Raw genomic sequence first — 20,090 nt, forward strand, 5'->3', positions numbered from 1 at the left:
TTTAGATAGTAGGCTGGTTGAAAATTGGCAAAATTCAATTTTCAAAATTTAAATCGAACAAACATATTTTTACAAATCAAATCTAGCGCTCAAATATTACAATGTTTTGACACTAAGTGTATGGCTACATAAATCAAACAATATGTGCACTGTTTAACATATGGACAGGCTACCTGTTGTTAACCTGAAATATTCACACCATCCCACAGTCACTCATACTGTAGCTACACACACAAACACACATTTGCATACTGGAAACATTTCAGAAATGACTGTAATTTGCAATATTCAAGTAAATTCAACAGCATTTTACCCCCATGTTTGCCCTTTAAAGCACATAGACATGGTGCCTATTCCATCCCAAAATGCCTCCTCACCAACCAACACAGAAAGTTGGCTCTTTTTTGCCAGCAGCCATGTAAGTTCTCTGACTGAAAATGGCTCTCAGTGCTGTCAAAAGTGTCTCCTGCTTTAACACATCAGGCGGAGGAGGTGGAGGTGTGAGCTACCTGGCAGAGGTTCCCAGACGAGATTCACAAGGTCTTTGTGAGCAACGCTGGCAGTGAGGGACCCAATAAATTTAAATTTTAAATTCAGCCTCAAATGGATGCCAACCTTCACAGCAACACTGAACAACAGCACGCTGTTACATCATACTACTGCGCGTTGTGCAGGCAGATGTGGACGCATGTGAAATGGCGTAGGGGTGTGCGGAGGTGTACGCATATATCTGTATGTTTGAATATGATAAAATATGAAATGCATGATTGGAAGAAAAAAACCTTTATTTACTCAAGGCAGCACACCAGAGCGCCCTTCTTTCTCCCTATGTTTCTCCTTCACACACACTGTGCACAGTTGCCATCTTTTCACTAATTCTATCTTTCTTTTCTCTTCTTTCTGTCTTACAGGGACACCGTTTAAGCCAAGAGTTCGTCTTCCTGGAAATCACATACACTGTCATACACCTGCACACACGCTCACACACACATACACAATAAATAGATGACAGACGCTTGCCAAGCACTCTTTTATGCCGCCTCAGTGCATTGTATTTCTTTTTAAGTACTTCCCTGGAAAGTGTGTTTTGAGAGCAGATGTACCAGCTCTTTTTGCCAACTTGACCCAGGAGCTCACAGCCTGTGGGCCCCAGGCTCTGGATAAAATTCAAACAGGTACTACATCGCTCTGTCTCTTTCATTTCTATTTTGTGTTCCCCGATATTTAAAGAAAGTTACATGTTATGACACTTTTTTTAGTGTCCATCCTGTATCCCCTACCCAAGTGGATGGGGCATGACGCAACAGCTAAGCTAGCTAGGCTGCAGCACCAGAGGCAGAGCCACTACTTTGTTGTACGTATTTATTTCTGTCGGCATGCAGTCCCACACGATAGTTATTTTGCATGTGTGTTTGAAATGACACACTCCCTCCACACTTGAGGGAATGCGTGTACCCAGTGACCTTACTGGATCCAGTGTGACTGACTGAACTCACAGCTCTTCTCTCTTCCTCCTCCCAAAACACCCGCTATTTTTCACTTCATTGGCCTAATTTCCCTCCACTGATGGAGTACAGAGAATGTGAGGCAAAATCTTCAAAGGGTTTTTGTGGTGTGTTCCACAGATACATTGACCAGCTTCAATATTTACTGTCACATGCACATGCGGATGGAGAAACGTGCACATATGCACACAAAAATACAGACACTAAAACGTACACATATGCCACTCACTTACACTTAAGGCTTTTCATGATTTCCACAATGTCAGGGCTCTATTTCCTGGATACCCTCCAGACAGACAACAACTCTGAATCATCAGTGCAGGATCAAATGACTATCATATAAAACAACTTCTTGTACCATTTTTAGAAACACACAGTACCTACCCATAGGAACAAGAGAGGAGTGCATTGCCAAATTGTTGTTAAAAACTAATGTTCAAGTTCACTGTGTAGGATTTATGGGGATATATTGGCAGAAATTGAATAAAATAAGTATTTTATTTTTATTTTTTATGATCACCTCAAATTCAGAAATGTGTTTTTGTTACTTTAGAATGAACTGTTTCTAGATAGGGAGTGGGTCCTCTTCCATGGACTCTGCCATGTTACTACAGTATGGACAAACCAAACACTGGCTCTAGATAGGGCCATTTGCATTTTTGCATTGGCCACTGTAATTAGCAGCCCCTCTATTCTGAGAGTGTCGGAACAATGATTTTTAAATGTGAAACTGCTTTACTCAAAGTTTTTTCTGGTTTATCACCAAATCTGTTTAATTAGGATAAGATGAAAAGTCTGCGGATAATTTGGCTTTGAGTAAGAATCGCCTGAATGTTTGGATCTGAAGTTATCAGAGAAATACGGTGAGCAGACATTAGCAGGTGCTGGGCTAGCAGGCCGTCTGCAACCAAACAGTGTCAGAGGGCCACTATTTTGTAACATGGAACTGCTTCATTTTGTGTTTTTTGGTGAGCTCAGGAAAGGAAGAGACTTCTGAGGATAATTCAACTCACGGTAAAAACTTCCTTAAAGTCTATCAGAAAAAAGGTGAGCACACTTTAGCATGACATGCAGAAAAGCATAGGAGAAACACCGACTTCTTAAATGTGAAACTGCTTTATTCAGCCTTTTTTACTAGTTTTAATGACCTGGTCCATTTGTTTCAGAGAGGAAGAGACCTCTGTGGATAATTCAGCTCATAGTTAAAACCTCTTAAACACTGAACAAATTGTAGCCAGGAGAAGTTTAAGCTGGTTGTGTACAATTTAGGGGGGATTACAGATTGCACTGTTCCTTTATAAACCAGAGGAATTCCTTTGAGCTGCTAAATGTGTGGCATGCAAGACACTAATGTTAACACAGTGGATGGAAAGGGTGGGAATAAGGAAAGAAAACATACAGTTAAACCACTACTGCACATACCCGCTAGTGTCTCATACAGTAACCTGTATCCTGGCAACAACTGATTTTTCCCTGGAGAAGATTTAAGCCTTTATACTCTAATTGTTATCATTTCCTTTTTCCGTTTTGTTTCTGTTTATTGAAGTGATTTTAATTGAAGTTAAAGGATTCCTACATTGATTGCCAGTTATTTTTTATGATGACAGCTCTGGCTTCTGGTTTTTCATTACCAGAGCAGCAAAAAAAAAAAAAAAAAAAAAAAGACACCGAAACCTATCATCATCTATTATACGAAAATGCCAAAGCGTATTCATTAATAATCCACTTGTGTGGATTTGCATATGATTATGCACTGTTTCCAATTAAGCACAGATTTTAACATGTTAAAGCCATGTGGTGTCTAAATATACGCTGATGTTTGTTTGCTTCCTCACGACATCCATCATCTGCGAGGATGTTCTCATTAAAGGTGTCTCTTATTAACACAGGCACCTTATGAAAAAACCTGCACACAGTGCCAAAATATTATAGTAGTCTTGAAAACTGTACACTTCCTCCATCTGTTTATTGGATTTAACTTTGATGTAAATTCTCACTCAAACATTTTTAAAATGTTGTACAGTTATTGTAAATTCTTATTAAATCTTGCACATACTGAGGGCCCTATTTTTAGAAGTTATTTAACAAGAAGTAATATGATTTCCTGGTTCTTAAATACTGTGTTATGATTTTTATTTATATTCTGGTTTGGAAAGAAGCTTTTCATTTGTTGTAATTCCATGTATTTCTTATGAGCACTTTGATTTGTGAACAGACCAGCATGGTAGAGCACAGTGCAACAATACTGGTAGATTAAAATTATGCATGATTAAAACTTTGCATCATAAACGTTTTTTTATAGAATAAAAATATGCAATGTAATAAAAAATGCAATATAGACTCTGGTTGAACCCCTAATGATGGGATCCATTGCTCAAAAAATATAGTGAAGCTGCAAAGCTTTCTTGAACTTGCAAACAACGACAAGAGGATCAATATTGGACAATTCTGCAACAGTGCCAAGGATTTTAAATTGTTGCTTTCTATAATATCTGCAACTATGGTATGTTTAGAGTTAGGCTACTAAAGCATAAAAAAAGGCAAACTCCTGAGAGGACGCAAACTTCACTCTCTGGCATGAAAATCTGATGTGATCTGGACTCGAGTGTACTTTAAATCTTTGGTCAGCTGACACTGAAATGATGTGTAACTATGGCCTCATATCAGTTATGGAGTGCAAAGGATCTGTTCATTTAAAGGCCTGTTGTTGCATGTTTTTTTTTCTTTCACTTATACACCAAAGGACTAAAAGAACAGTGGTGTCAGACTGTATGAACTGTCTTTGTATCCTCCCTCTTTCTCCACTTCATCCATCTCCCTCCTCCCCTCTGTCTTTGAGGCAGAGGCTGATGAAACAGGGCATTTCAGCCCTTATTGCCCTGCGTGTCAGGCTCCATTGTGGGAGAAACCTGACTGCCAGTGAACTCGGACTGCCACAAAACTGCTGGCTAAACCCCACTGGAGCCTCAGAACACCAACGACCTCCCACCTCCAGCGGTGGCTGTGTGTGTTCCTGCAGAGAAACCTTTAGTCGAATACTCAAACGGGTTTAAACTGCAATGAGAGGGTGTGCATGAACGTGTGTGAGTGTGTGTGCTGTTATTTTTTTTATATATGATTGAGCTCGTTTGCTTTTATCAGTGACCCGATTGATCTGCCCTCTGACCCCCAGCCTAGCTGCTCAGCTCCAGCGCACCACCGAGAGAACCACACTTGCATGACCTCCGACCCTCTATGTGCTTGTTAGGGTTGTTGAATGTAGAAGGTTGTGACCTCCATAGAATATAGAAATCTATCGCTATGGTGACTGCAGCCATGAACTGCCCTTTAGTCATATTGTTTCATTCCACAGGCATGGACTTAATTGATTCTTTCATTTAGCCAATGTTATTGCTTTTTTTTCTCATTTTTACACTGTCATTTGCCTAGACACAATTTAGAAGACAATGAATGCTCTACATTGTTATTTTATGTGTATATTTTGTGAATATGATTAAGTATTTCTGTAGGTTGCTATTTGTATTCTGACCCTGCTTGATGATCAGCTGCACTGCATTGACCATTTGTACTGGTTTGAATAACAGACCACCAACTTTTGTATTTTTAGCAATTTAGTTCAGTCAGCATTTGCTCCTTGTACACATTGCTCTCCATTAGTTTTTATTATTGTCATCAGGGCGGCCTGTTTTTATTGCAAAACAGTATTTGCCTATTCAGGTCTCTTGTCCCCTGTTAATAAATGAACCCCTACTCTCTTTTCCCACAGGACTGTATATTACTATGTTCAATAAAGCCAGATTATGTATATAAACATATAAAAATATTTCTCTTTTCCATTTTGTATAAAAATGCCACTGTCCAGTGAGAGATGCAGTCTTTTAAAGAAGCCTTTGAGGCTCTGCTTATTGTGGGATTTTGCAAATACAATCTTTGTTGTAAGACTGTGAAGATGCAATCTAGGTAGCCCTTCTTAGTGGGGCATTTTCTTATCGTTATTGCCATGATTTTCCACTATATGACATGAAAGGGACTGTTTTCGTCCAAACAGATGCCAAAAAATAGATTTCAGGATCCTTATTACAGTCCCTCCTCATGTAGAAGATCACAATGATTGAATCTAACAACTTAGATTTTACTGTTAATCACACAGTATGAAGATGAAAATTCTCATTTCACACATGAATGCTACTGTATTGTAAACGTGACTCCTTTACCACTGCCGATGATCATAGTAATGATGTTATATGAGATGTCGTGAGAGAACTGTAGGGATGTGGTTTTAGTCTGTGACTCACCCATTTATATAACTCAGTTTCAATATGTTCTACTATGTGAATGGGTTACACTACAGTTAACTATACAGCTAATGACACTGAGTGCATTCAGAGATACTTTGAAACCGCAAACACATGCACACAATCAAGTTTATGCAGCTATATATAAATATGTGCAGACATACTGTACAGTGCATGTAGCCCTATAGGAAAGTGAGGCTGTAACCCAAGCAGTGTTAACTCTGCATTCAGCCACCCAAATTACTGTAACCTCCACCCCTACCCCCTGACACACTCTCCTCTCACTCTGCTTTCATTCCTCCAATAAAAGTAGCTGGCAGACAGAAATAACCAGAGGCCCAAGGACAAAAAAAGGCAAGTTTTTATCATGCAACTTCCTGTTCTGTTCATATGCAAACGCATGTGCTTCTAGACCTGTCTTAGTCTGGGTCACCGTAGCCAATCACAAAAGGGTAGAGTGCCACCTATTGGTGCACAACCTGAATCCTCTCTCCTCTCCCTCACCACCTATCCACTCTCCCTCCTCCCACAGACACAGTGGCGCTCGACTCCTACACACTGACTCACCATATGTTTTTTACACACGCACAGAGAAAATCACAGTTTGAGTGCACACAGTAACCGCACGCACACATAGACTGACATGTGGAAATATCTCGGTGTGTGTGCATATGCGAGGGTGCACACAGATGCTCATGGATGCACAAATATGTGCAGAATCACAGCACAAAGATTCATTTATAATGCAGAAAGTGACAAACACTAACAAAGCAACATTAATAAAAAGTTGCACAGCTGCGTAATATATCAAGAACATTTTTTCAGATTATTTTTAGGTGCATTTTTGGCATTTATGAAGTGGACAGCATAGAATGGAAAGGTGGGAGAGAGAGGGGGGACATTCAGCAAAAGGCAACAGGGTGGAATTGGACCTGGACCGCTGCTGAGGCCGCAGCCTATAGCTGATAACTCATAGGAACTTTTTTTTTTGTATGATTACTATACAGATTTGTCTCAGAGGGGACCTAAAGTCCAGCAGGGAGCCTTTTTTACTTGTTATTTCTCATTTCTCTCCCTTTTTAGCCACAATCAAATAAAAAAAGCCCCAAAAATATAGTTAAAAAAAAGAAAAAAAATATCCAAGTTATATTGTGTTACCTGTGGCCTCAGGATTTACAGATCATTGAAGTTTAAATCTATTCAGTATGTCGGACCTCTGTCTATGTGTTTATCTGATTACATAAGAATTTATAAGGTAAAGTTCAAAGGGTCTTATAGGGTTTTTGAGGTTCTTGCTTTATGCTAGGGTGTAAGTTTCATTTCAACATGGGGGTTTGTCGGTTTTCCAGCATAAAATTTTAAGTACAAACACTTAATTTCCTGCATTCTGGTAAATTTTTACGCATGATCTGAAATCTACACCTGTCTTCAGGGGACAGCTCCTGAACAACTATATTTAAAGAATCACTATTTTGCCATTGTTATTTGTTTTTCATATAATTTAGATAATGGAATTAAAAATTATCCAGCTATTAAATAAAAAAAGACAAATTCTTGTATTGTACACCTAAAGCAAGAACAGAAAAAAAGTGTCAAACCATCAATGTAATGCTCATTTTTCAGTCACTCAGTCTCAGTCTGTCAATCAATTTAAGGTGCAGAGACGAGCTTCAATACGGAAGACGAAAGTGTTTGAGGTTTTTTTTTGCATGCAAAGCTTTGCACATTATCTCCTGTATCAAACAAAGTTTAACCAGAGTTCAGCCATTGTTAAGAAACACTCTTTTCCACAGTGAGCCATTATGTAAAATGAGTTTTATGAGCACCTACTTTTGTTTCCTGTAAGCCCAAAACCATGACGACAGGTGGATGTGAGTATCACTTTAATTCATCCAGTGGAGCTCATTGGCTTCCACTGTCATGGTGATGTGAACTCTTGAAGGAATAGCTGTTCAAGAGAGAATGATACATGTGGGCAGAGGAAGAGGAAGGCTGTTTATTTTGCTGACCTTTGACCATTGAGAAAAAAATTATTTATACACTCACTCACTCACATACACACACACACACACACACACACACACACACACACACACACACACACACACACACACACACACACACATGCATGAAAACACATGCTCCCCCTACACAGACACACTAGCTGGGAGTGAGCGAGGGGCAGCTGGGCCAAAGTGTAGCTGTGTCTCAGTGCTCCTCCACTGTGAACGATTTCCACAGCGCTGTCAGCAGGCACCGTATTAACCACATCAGATTCACTCAAATGCCAGACTGTCACATGCAGTCTGATTCATCAGCTTTCCACACTGTCAACCCAGGAGAGAAGAAGATAGAGAGACAGAAGGTGGGACAGAGGGAGGGGGCACAGAGGGAAGATGGAGAGGTGAGAGGAGAGTCAGGAATAAAGGGAGAAGTGGAGAGCGGAGAGAAGGAGCGGGATAAAATAAGTAGAAAGAGAAATAGGGATCGAGGGATTGAAGAGAAAAAAAGATGAATAAATCAAAGGAGCACAAAAGCAGAACTCCAGCTCTCTCGTGCCTGACATGCCAAGCTGCTGCTCGAGGAGAAACACAGCGACGCAAACCAGGCAATAACCCGGAACGCTGAGTGTCACACAGATGGGAAACATACTCCGACTCTCTCTTTCTGTCTCTCTCTGTGTGAAAGACACACTAGTGGTGGTGTTTTGTGTGGAGGTGCCGGCTGAATCTCATTTCATTTGGTTCCATCTCCTTTTCCTCTGAAGGATGTAATGTGGTGTCATGCACACGGATCTCCAATTCCATTCGCTGCTTAGTGGCAGTACGGTGCATGAAACAATGCTTAGGAGGTTTCACTAGATGTGGAGCATTTATAGTCAGGCATATCACATTTCAGCTGCTGAATATATAAAACAATATGGTGTTGTAAGGCTCCATATTAAGTCTATTTTTTATCGACCTGAGGAGAGAATCCTCAGTGTTTAGTGATACTGTGCAATGTGTCACTGTTTGAAATGTAAATGAGCTCTGAAGAGGCTGATCACAGCTGGAGTGACTATCTAACTGTCAACTTGTTGCAAAATAATTTTGAACAGGCAGAGTTTGCTCTTTAGGCGGATGACAACATAATTGATGTGTCATTTCGGTTTTTTTTTACCTGTTCACTTCACAAACATGGAAATTTGACTGATCTCAGGGTACTGTAAAAGGAAAACACTGCTCACACACCAGCACGGAGGGCTTCTGCTAAATGTGATTACACTGGGTGTTGTAAAATATAGGAAGTAAAAGTGACATAACATGACAAAAATTATTCATACACCATATTTTGTGTGTGGTTTGGCAAAATTCATTCCTGCAACTGTCATATATACTTTGTACTACAGATGTTAAACGCAGTGATGATGGTAAGCTGATCTTTCATGAACATTTCATGCTAAAAAAAGCAGAACAGCTTATCGCCGTGACAGAGTTATGTCAGAATTCATGCCAATCCTGGTAAGGTGCAAACTTTGTTAGCAACAAATGAAATATCCAAGTGAGCACAAGTGACTTGATCACACACTTAAGCCTCCACTCTCAAAATTAGAGGAGCAGAGTGTGGAGGAGCCTCAAGAGAAGATGGACATTAAAACTAAATTTTGTACAGTGGCAATCCTAGACTCCCGGGGGCCCCTGGCAAAGAAGCCCATCCAGGTCAGGGTCCTCTGGGAGGCCAACTTTACCCGCAAGGTGATAAGCAAGACAGGGAAATTTAGCTTGGATCTTGAGGAGCTGAAGAGCATTTATTCATCGACAAATACACTAAACTGTACACACACTGCCTTTCAACAGTAACGTTACACTATGTTCCGGTCGTCATGGTCTCACTCTCTCTTTAGGAGCCCCACTTGGGGGGATTTGGGTCAGCGGCAGTGCACTGTATAGTGCTATGCTATTTGCATTTTTATGTGAGTGCTGTTTGTCCTAATCATTGTGCATTGTATCGTATCATCAAATTGTATTTTTTCTACTTTTAATTTTTATTATTTAGGATGCCTTTGAACATCAGGCCGGGGACTACTGATGAAAACTAGCTCTTTAGCTAACTCAGGTGCATTTACATTTGTTTAATTGTGGATTAATGTATGCTGTCCCTTCATAAATACACAAATTAGAAAAAATGCTTTATGCTTTTTTTGGGAGGCCCCAAACATTTGACTGGTTTACCCCTCCTGACGATGTGCCTCTGATATTGTATTATCTTATGTTGTACTAAATATATGTTGTATATTGTCTAGCAATAACTACTGAATCACAAAAAATCAACTAGGCAAAAAGTTTCCATTATCTGTCTGCAAAGCTGTGTTTAAAAGTCAAACTTAGATTGAAGCAAGAAATCAGGCTTTCCCTGATTCTACCACCGAATTGATATACTGTACTCCCATTCACATGAATCATTTTAAATATTAAGTTTAACTGTATGATAAAACATTACAGCTTTACAGTCATAAAAAAGACATATAAGTTACAAACAACAGCTACCTTTAAGACTTTAGTCTAAAGCAAACCTTCTTTCATTGAATTTATTTGGACTATTGAAAAGGGCAGCGATCAAATTAGCATTTTCTTCGGTTTCAATTAAAATGAGAAGCCATGAAAAAAAGACCTGAGCATATACTTTTCATTAATTTCAAATATGACTTTGTCTGTGGGTTTTTGCCCCATTACAAAGTAACTAATAAGCTTAACCTCCTCTGATTTGGAGACATTAGTGGAGAAATTGCAATACTCAACCCTGCTCCGTATTTAGCCTCACTAACCCTTCTGTGTAATTGACCTTAGTCTGCTACATCATGGTAGGGTATATGTGCAGACCCAGTGTCATTTCATGAAAATATATTCCTGGTTAATTTGATGAGGAACATCCTGTTCTGATTAGACCTGCACACGGGGGACGGTTAAAAATAACCGCAGAATCAGTGACGAACGACCTGCTTCGATATACTCCAGCGCTCCACACGCTCCTAGAACGGAAACACCGCACTGGGCAGATGAGGAGCTTCAATGGGCATTTTAATGTAAGATCAAAAACAGAGTCTCTGAAAGGATTACAGTGAGAACAGTTTTACGTTGTTCTCTTTGAACACCATTGGGGCACACCCTGTAGCTTTATTTGATCATCTGGTTAAATTTTGTTTCAAAATTCAAATTCAGATAGACTAAAATCCTTAGAAAGCTCAAACAAGAAAGTTAAAACACAATCACTGGGATTTAATGCATCTCTAGAGTTTTGCTTGTTGCCACTGTCTTCTTTAAAGGCAAACACCCAGAGAATCAAAGGTAAATGTTTTGGCCTAAATGCATGTTTTCAGACAAAACTGAAAGTGGCTACATGCAAGGATGGATTACTGAAAGGGGTCAAAGACCCATAGTGCCAGGCTACAACCCCAAAAAATGCAAAAAAAAAAAAGGCAAAATCACCACAAAGTATATGTATGTCTTGTACTTATGTATGAGAGGTGGTGGGGCCTTTTGCAAATCTGTGCCTAGGGGCCCATTGTCCAATAATAAATCATCTTGACTGCTCACAAAATAATATAATACAATAATTGCCTACCTAAATCATTAACTAGAATATCAAAATGAAATTATAAAAAGTTAAACTGAATCTTAATGTGTTAACAGAGGGAAATACAAAATAGAGGGCTTGGGCCTTAATGCATGATTTTCTTTAAAAGAAATTGAGGTTTTGTGAGGCCTAATGGGAGGAGGCTCAGATGATGAATGAACTTAAGTCGATCTTAAGTGTCAAAGGAAAAAGAAAAAACACCAACATCTCTCTTGTCCATCTTGCATGCAGTTTCAAGACTGCCTCTGACTACATGTTTTGAAGTTACAGTATAAGAAACGCCTATGATGATGATGATGATGATGATGATGATGATGATGACGTTTATCTTCACTGGACTACTTTAAAGAGCGTTTTACCGTTTCTAGCATTGTGTGTGATGTCTTCGTGCACTGATTCGTCTCTGTTATGACTAAGAAAAAAAAGTGGTGTGTTTAAGACTAGTAAAACTGAATGCTCTCTGCTTCTGGTAAGAGTGCAAAAACCTTCAAATTTCAGGTTAAATGAAAATGTGTGCAATGAATATATATTTTTCTAAATTCATTGGCTCAATCATTGTATACTCATGGCTAAATGTTATTCTGTGCATTATGAATACAAAATGGAAAGCAACATGTACCAAGACCTGGGCACCATGTAAAACAAAACATTGATCTAATCACTTCTGGCAGTAAAAATAACCTACTGCCAATGTAGGCATGCATGAATTCAAATTGCATAAAGTCCCTACATAGCAACAGCATATCATTAAAGTTCCTCTTGATACCATAGCAACCAAGTTTTTCCTATTGCAAGAGGTCAGTTGGAGCTTGTCGAGAAGATGGCGGGGTACTAACGGCTAGTTCTCCCACGCTGGCAGGTTAAAGGTCGGCTTCTGCATCAGGCCTGCACTCTCTTCCGACAAATTACTCATGAGTACACATCTGTTTCTTTATTTGTGTTGCTCACGTCCTCACCATATTTCTCAGACACTCAATAGCTCTCACTGTGTGCCACATTCAGACTTGTTATTTTGGCTCTTTGCAGTGTTTCTCACCCTCTTCACAGATTAAGCCATGCGCTACAGTTTTATGTTTCATACATTTCACTCTAAGACACGAATATCTCACTCGTGAATATCATTAGCAAGTTCCTGTGTCAATTAATTGAACCGAAAGTATTACAAATAGCCTGTGTACATCAGGGAAACAAAATAGCATTTTGATTACAGAGTATAACAAATTTATCTGAGTTGAAGGGTACACTTTAATAATGAAGTTGCTGCGGTTTGTATGACCAGTGAGGAGAAATTAATAAATGCGATTCTGTGGCCCGGGCGACGAGCCAACTGAACTGTAATCAAAACCATCTCATTTAAACAAGGCATTACAGATGTTGTGCTTGTACTTCACCACATATGAGACTGGATTAAAAACAAAACTGAGATGCCTTGCTTGTTTTTTCAGTCCACAATCCACATGTGATGCCTGGAAATTACATTTTAAATGAAATGCAGGTGCAAGCGGGAATAAAAAAAAAACATGGATGCAATAGGAGATTTAAAAGGCATGACTAAATTAAATTGAAAAGAGTTTGTTAAATGGAATGAACTGAGCAGAGTAGCATAACTTTGTGAAGTTGAGCATCCTCAAACTTGCAACAGTGAAAACTTTGCTTCGCCCACTGAAACGGACACACAGTTGTTTTCTACTCCAGTTAAACCATGCAAAGCAAAACTGAGGAGAAGTTGATTGCCACAGTCAAAGGTTTTCCTGCTAGATATATCTCGAATGTGCTACATGTTAGTAGTTTGAATACTTACCAAGTGGCTACCTCTGAGGCTGAAAACTGAAGCTAATGCATAAGTGCCAAAAAACTGCAGTTCCTCAACTGGCCACTTGAGGCTGACTCCAGCAGCGAGTCAATCCCCAAAGACCCCCACTTTAAAATGCCCAACTTCACAGCAGAAATAAACATGTTACATCCAGGTAATAAAAACGGTTTTGGTGTCTGTAGCCAATTTAAACATAGATGACAACTCTACAGGGGTGAATTGTTACATAACTCACTCTTTTCAAAATTTTATGAAGTTACACATATTTATGGACAGGGCCGCTTGAGTGACAGGCTGTTTGTGAATGATGGCTGAAATGACGACTCAAGGCTTCAAAACGGCAGTCCACCAGCCAAAGGGTGACGTCATGGTAGCTCTATTATTAAACAGTCTGTGGTAGGTATGTGTGAACAGGGTCAGATTAAAAGGACAAAGGGGAGAATTTCAAGCAGCTTGATGGATCATATTGATGATGTGTCTAATGCAACCCAAAACAGCATTGATGACTGACGAGTGCCCTTGTCTGCCTCTTAATAGGAAAATCACAGAAGTGCTGAGGATCATTTAACCCTGCTTACTTCTATCGATCATCAAAATCTGTAGCACGAGTACTATTATTGTATTATTATGATTAAATGTTTGTCTTCCACTTATTACATTTTATTTACCATGTTAACTCAAGTTAAGTGTTATTCAAAATATTTTAACCAGGAATTGTAGGTTATATCTATTTAAAATAGTAATTGTGGTTTTTTCTTTAAAAAGTAATTGCACTAATAAACTGTTATTTATTGATTATGGTTAAGAACATTGTAGTGGAAGCTATTTGTTGGATATTAGTCATATTTTCAAATAAATTCATAAAGGAGGGCAGTAATCATATGGATATATATACACTGGGCGTACACTGGTATAGTAAAAATTAATCATAATAATCTGCTGGTTTTGAAGGCTATTGTACGAGATGGCATGGTGTCCTTTTTAATTTGTGCACTGCTTGTATTTATGGCCTATATGTCAAACTCTTTTTAATGGCTGTACTGCATTCAAACATTACTGAGAAACCTACTATATAACTAAACTGTACTACTGTTTGCTCCGCTGTCAGTGACATATGTTTTATGTCTGTCACTGTCCATGAGCAGGATCACATCCATTCATAGTCTGAAGTATAGTGTTAACTACTGACACTGCAGTTTAGGCAAAAGACATTCATTGTGAGGATTACAGAAGGGGAGAGAGAGAGTGACTGACAGAGAGGGGGGGTGATGGGAAAAGCCAATCTGTACTTACAGAAGAACCCGTGCTATTAAGCAGCTTGGTGTGACCTCAACATCTAGATTATAATGTAGATATATAGCACCGTGGATGCACTCTGCCATTAATCCACAAAACATGAAGCAAGAATCAAGCTTTTACACCAGCATAGTAACATGCACACCATGAAAAAAAAGAAAATAAATAGCAAAGATAAATTGATACATACACACATCCTCTAACCTGGCCAACAGTTACAGTATATAAACAGCTGTATAAGCAATTTATAGCCCTGAACAGTATATTAGGCACCATGATTTTTGCATTAAAGCATCTCTATACATCAACTGGCTTCCTGGCTCCATGCACTCAGGAGAGAAAAAGTGTTTTATTGGCAGGAAAACCTGCCCTCTTTGCTGTTAGAGCCCCTTACTGAAATCAATGCATTTAGTATCGAATATGTTTTTGGCATTTTGGTATAGGCCATAAAAAAGGCATGTTGAGAGGAGCAACGAGAGAGAGTGCTCATTAGCCAGTAAAGGATGAATGTAAACAAAGTTAAGAAGCTCAGATTTAAGATGGCTGAATGTTTCTTGTACAACAGTTGAACAGTTTCTTTAAATACATTTACTTCATCAGTTTAAATCACAGCCTGTAATGGACACTGAAACCATTTGTGTGCATAAATAATAGTTCTTAAAGGGATAGTTTAGGCTTTTCGAAGTGTGGTTGTGTGAGGTAGGTATTCATAGTCAGTGTATTGCATACAGTAGATGCTTGCTGGCATGCCCCTGGTTTGGAGGAGAAGGCAGGAGTCCAACACAGATGCTAAGCCATGTCATTGAAAAAGTCCTGCTTAAAAAAACTAAAAAAAAAATCAACAACAGTTTAATTGTCCACTATATTGACGATATTTTCCACAGCTTAACTTTTATGTCAGATGCCAATAGCAGCTTCATCTCCCTATTGATAAAGTCACCAGAGTCCATTGAGAAAAACAGTAATTTTGGCTTGCTAAACACAGGAGCTGCTGGTCAATCGAAGCCTCTATCAGTTAGTTAGTGCATGTTTTGTGTGACTTTGTTGAATCTGGACTAAGCCTTTTAAATGCTTAAGTCGTACAAATATCCAAACAAAATAACTGATCAAGGTGTCACTGTTTATCTTGATGGAGTTTGGTTTTAAAGAAAGCAAAATAACAGCTTAATTTCTCAATGGGAAATCACTACCTGATTACAAGGTAAAGCGGTGAAAATATTCCAAATATAACATATACATAAACTTTTTTTCTTCCAGGTGCGACTACTCCACAGCAGTACATTGCCAAGCTTACATGTCGGACTCCAGTCTGCTTCTCCAAACTCAGGGCGTGCCAATTGACATCTACCGTATGTAATACAGTGACTATCATTAAGTACCTCATACAACCCCACTTCTAAAGAGCTGAGCCATCCCTTTAATGACTCTCTTTATGACTTTATGAAGCATCAGCATGCATTTTTAGCCATAAATACTGTAGCTGCTTGGAAAGAGGTGACAGTGTAACCAATCACTGCAAACAGCTCAATCATTTCTTTACAGGTAGCCATAAACTCCATGGACATGAACGATAAAGAGGACGTTAAAAATAAACACTGAAATATGACTAAATGATGGGAATTCAGTACCACAGAACACAGATCTACTCTGCCAACCAGCATTAGACTCTACTGTAAAATAGACCTACAGTCCTCTTTTTTTTCTCCTCTTCCTTTTTGCACCAAGTTTGCATATCTTAAGTGGAAGATTGATGACAGGCCTCATGCTGTGGACAGAACCTATGCTAATGAGGAACACAGGAGACCTCCCCTGGGTTTAGAAAGCATGTTGAACGAGAAGAGGCAACAGTGACTCTCTGCACAGCGGGTGCTGGCTGATCCTGCTGGAAATAGGTGTGTGCATATGTGTGTGGGCAAAACGGGTTTAAGTGTTTTTTTTTTTTGTTGATGGCTAAGTTAACTGTGTTTTAAAAAGGATATCCATGTGAATACACATGTATATTTAACATGTACAGTATGCCTTCATAATTAAAGAAAAGATTTGGTATGATAGGTGGGGGGGTAGAAATATTAGACACAAATAAGGTCAAATCCACATTACCATGGTAACCCACCAGAAGAGACCAGCTGGTCCATCTGTTCCTCGGCTAACTTTGAGCCGGTTCTCCCATACCTCGTACCAGCTGCTGTTGTTATAGTCATACAGGATCTGTGCACTCAAGCAGTAACATCCTGTGCTCTGCAGTTTCACTGGAACCCAATTCTGAAGGATGTTTTCACAAAAGAAGACATATCTCCTCAACATGCATTGCACTGATGATTATTATTTACAGACGAAAAATGCTTCTGTTTTTGTGTTAGTAAAGGTCAGACAAAGTGGAGGCATTAGATTTTTCAGTTTTATTGAAGGACAGCAGGGAGGGTCTTTTGTGCCACAGGTCATGAAGGTCACCAATCCTGTGTATCACAGCTTTATTTTGTAGCCCAATATTGTTGTTTGTTTTGTCACCAATTACTGGCTGACACCCATTTAAACAGTTTTCCCCGTCTACGCTGTTACGTGTTAAGTTGTGCATTAGCACACTGAAATGGAACGGACCCACAAGACTATTCTTACTCTGAATTTGTCAATTACCGTCGCTTTGACAGTGCTTAGAGTGTATGATCCCAATGCAAAAAGGCACCTTTCGCGTCTTTACTGATGCTCCCATGAACGGCATTAGTTGAGAAAGAACCTTTGGTGTCGTTATTATATGATGCCAGAAGGCACATGTAACACCAGCATGATACACCACCACAGTATGGTGTCGGATTAAAACTCTGCCAGTAACAACATAACATGGGGAGAGTGAGGGTGCCTACAGGGCAGGTGGGGTCCAACAACCCCGGACTTTCATGTGGGAGTCCAGTGTTTGCTTCCTGTCTGAAAGTGAAACCGTTCATGCCGTTGCCTAATCCTAACCATTTGTGGCAGCATGAGTGTTTGTCGATGTCCCAGTGTTGGTAGCCATGTTAGTGTGTTGTCTAAACATAAACATGTGCCATGTCATCCCACCATGCGCATTTGTTGACATCCTTGTAGCGGTATTCTAGAACGTAAAGAGCAGACATGAGGAAGATGTAGACTGTAGTATGTAGACACGGATGTCCACTGCAAAGCAGAACCATGTGACGACTTGGGATGAGAACATGTTGGGCCCAGTGACACTGACTCCAGTCAATCTCTCCTGTCCTGTAGTAGCGCCTTTCCCTCCAGTCCCACTCACCTGACCTTCCCCGCCATCTCCTCACCTGTTCCCACTTTCCATTAGCCTTGCAGTTGCCTGACCTTCCTCCTCTCCTGCTTCCCTTCATCCCAAATCAGCCCAGTCGCACATATACCAGTTCATCTCCCCTTGTACTTTGTTTCTGGACAAAGTTCCTGTGCTGCATTGTTGTTTTATACCTCTGTTTTCTATCCACCTGTAACAGAGCCTATGACCTCTCTGGACTGTCTGCTGTCTGACTGTCTACAGATTCTTCCTTTGTTGCCTCACACACACCAGCCATGACAATAAATATAGTTATAGTTCAACTTCTGAAGTCATACCAGCAATACGCATCTACAAAAACCTATGAATTTTTTCAATGTGCAATGGGGGACAGAGTTTAAAATGCATTTGTAAAAATAAAAAGTTGTAGATGCTCTCATATAAGCATCTTCCTACACAGGCTGCCACATTAAGTGCACCCAAAGTTGATAACCATTCCCATAGCACAGGCAATTCAAGCAACATACTGTACACTCTGTTCAACCACAACAGCTCTATTGCTTACCATTGCAAGTGCAGCTGAAGTACAGTAACAGCCCTCTGTTGTGGAATTAAATCATATCATAACATAGCGAGTTTTGTAAGTGTAAGTGTCTCGTGCAAAAATGCCAAAAGTGTCAAAGGGCAGTAAAACTTTGCCCTTTAATTTGCCCTTTTAATCAATGTACTGGCCTTTTCTGCCCCACAACGCCCTCACTCCTGCCACGCACAGAGACCATGGTTACAGTTGCATAATATTTCCGGCAGGAGTGTTTTCAGTCTGTATGTCAAATGGATATTTTTCTGGCTAATTTCTCACCATGGCGGCCACTCTGATTATCATGTGAGCGCGGGGGGTCCAGAGCCGAGAAGCTAATGAACTGCTTACATAAAGTCTTCTGCCAAGGTTGTCTCTCTCCGTCAGGATGTCTGGGAAAAAAGCTCACTGCTCACTGGAGCGGGGCGTTCATATCATGGATGGGCTTTGGGGGGGAAAGAGAGAGAGAGAGAGAGAGAGAGAGAGAGAGTAGAGATGAGAGAGGTAGAAATAATGGGAGAGTAAAGGAGCGAGGGAAAAGTTGAGAAAATAACAGATGGCTAGCTATAGCTGGCTGGGTAGGTGGATGGATGATGGGGATGAGAGGGGGACAGATGAGTGGATGGATGGATTTATACATTCATGGATGTATCGTGGATGGTTCTAGCTCAGAGATCTATGGAATGTGTGAACCAAAATGTCACATACAGTTTAGGGGAAACACTTTTTTGTCATCGCAATCACTTTACTGTCTGCTATAAATACAAATAGATTCCAAAGAGAGAATGGATCAAGATGGCAGTCAATCTGAAATATCTGAACCAAGATTTCCTTACACAATGACAGGAAATCTTATTGAATGGGAAACCTTCAAGTGAATGATGAGCCCTGACCAGGCAGTTGTGTCACATGGGTCAAGGCATGGTTGTTTTTGGTTGAATGGCTTGCTTGTCAGCCTGGAACCACTTGACCCCGATGACAAGAAAGAAAGAACTAAGGAACAAAAATCTCAAGAATAAAAATCAGCAGTGTGTCCAAAGACACACAATATAACACATATTGGCTCCCTGGTTCATGGACTTTTGTGTTTAACTTTGCTGCACCATTAAGGCTGCAGATCTTGTTAAATGGAGGAAAAACAAAGTGAGTCATGGTCATCAATGTTGTGGTATTTAAATCATAGCAATGTACTGTAAGTGCCTCATGTGAATGCAGCACCATAAGTCTTTGTTTACAAAAGTATTTAAAGGATCAGTGTGGTGAACCAGCAAGCACATATTAATCCACAAATAAAAACAGACCCCAACAAAATGCACTACTTTATGCACTCCTTGCACTTTAGAGAATTAGATCATCTAAAGAGCAGTGGTGAAAAAGAACTCACATTTTTTTGCTTTAGTAAAAGTAGAAATACCAGTGTTGAAACACTTTGTTACAAGTAAATGCTCTGTATTCATAATAATACCTGAGTAAAAGTAAAAACATAGTATCATCAAAATGTACTTTGAGTACCAAAAGCTCATATTCCAGAATAGCTTATTTCACAGTAATGTTATGTTATATTATTGGAGTATGAATATCAATGCATTCGAGGGTGCATCATTTGAAGGTTGCAGATAATAAATGTGGGGCTTATTGTAATCCATCCATATATTATTTCAATATACACAGTATAAATGTATATAAGATACATTAGACACTGATATAGGTAGACTGGGAAATTTCCATCAAGATTCAAGAT

At 39.6% G+C, this 20,090-nt stretch overlaps 1 protein-coding gene across 1 annotated transcript in view; it reads left to right on the forward strand.

The window, feature by feature from the left end:
• Window positions 1-3,179, forward strand: part of gabra6b (gamma-aminobutyric acid type A receptor subunit alpha6b) — a 35,326-nt gene extending 32,147 nt beyond the window's left edge. Inside the window, exon 10 of the mRNA XM_042498959.2 lies at window positions 912-3,179. Within this exon, the coding sequence (XP_042354893.1) occupies window positions 912-924 (13 nt within the window). The 3' untranslated portion in view covers window positions 925-3,179. The remainder of the gene's footprint in view (window positions 1-911) is intronic.
• The last annotated feature ends 16,911 nt before the right edge of the window (window positions 3,180-20,090 follow it).

This window comes from Plectropomus leopardus, chromosome 15 (genome assembly GCF_026936395.1).
Source record: "Plectropomus leopardus strain MGB_pleo_1.0 chromosome 15, ASM2693639v1, whole genome shotgun sequence".
NCBI classification, from domain to species: Eukaryota; Metazoa; Chordata; class Actinopteri; order Perciformes; family Serranidae; genus Plectropomus; species Plectropomus leopardus.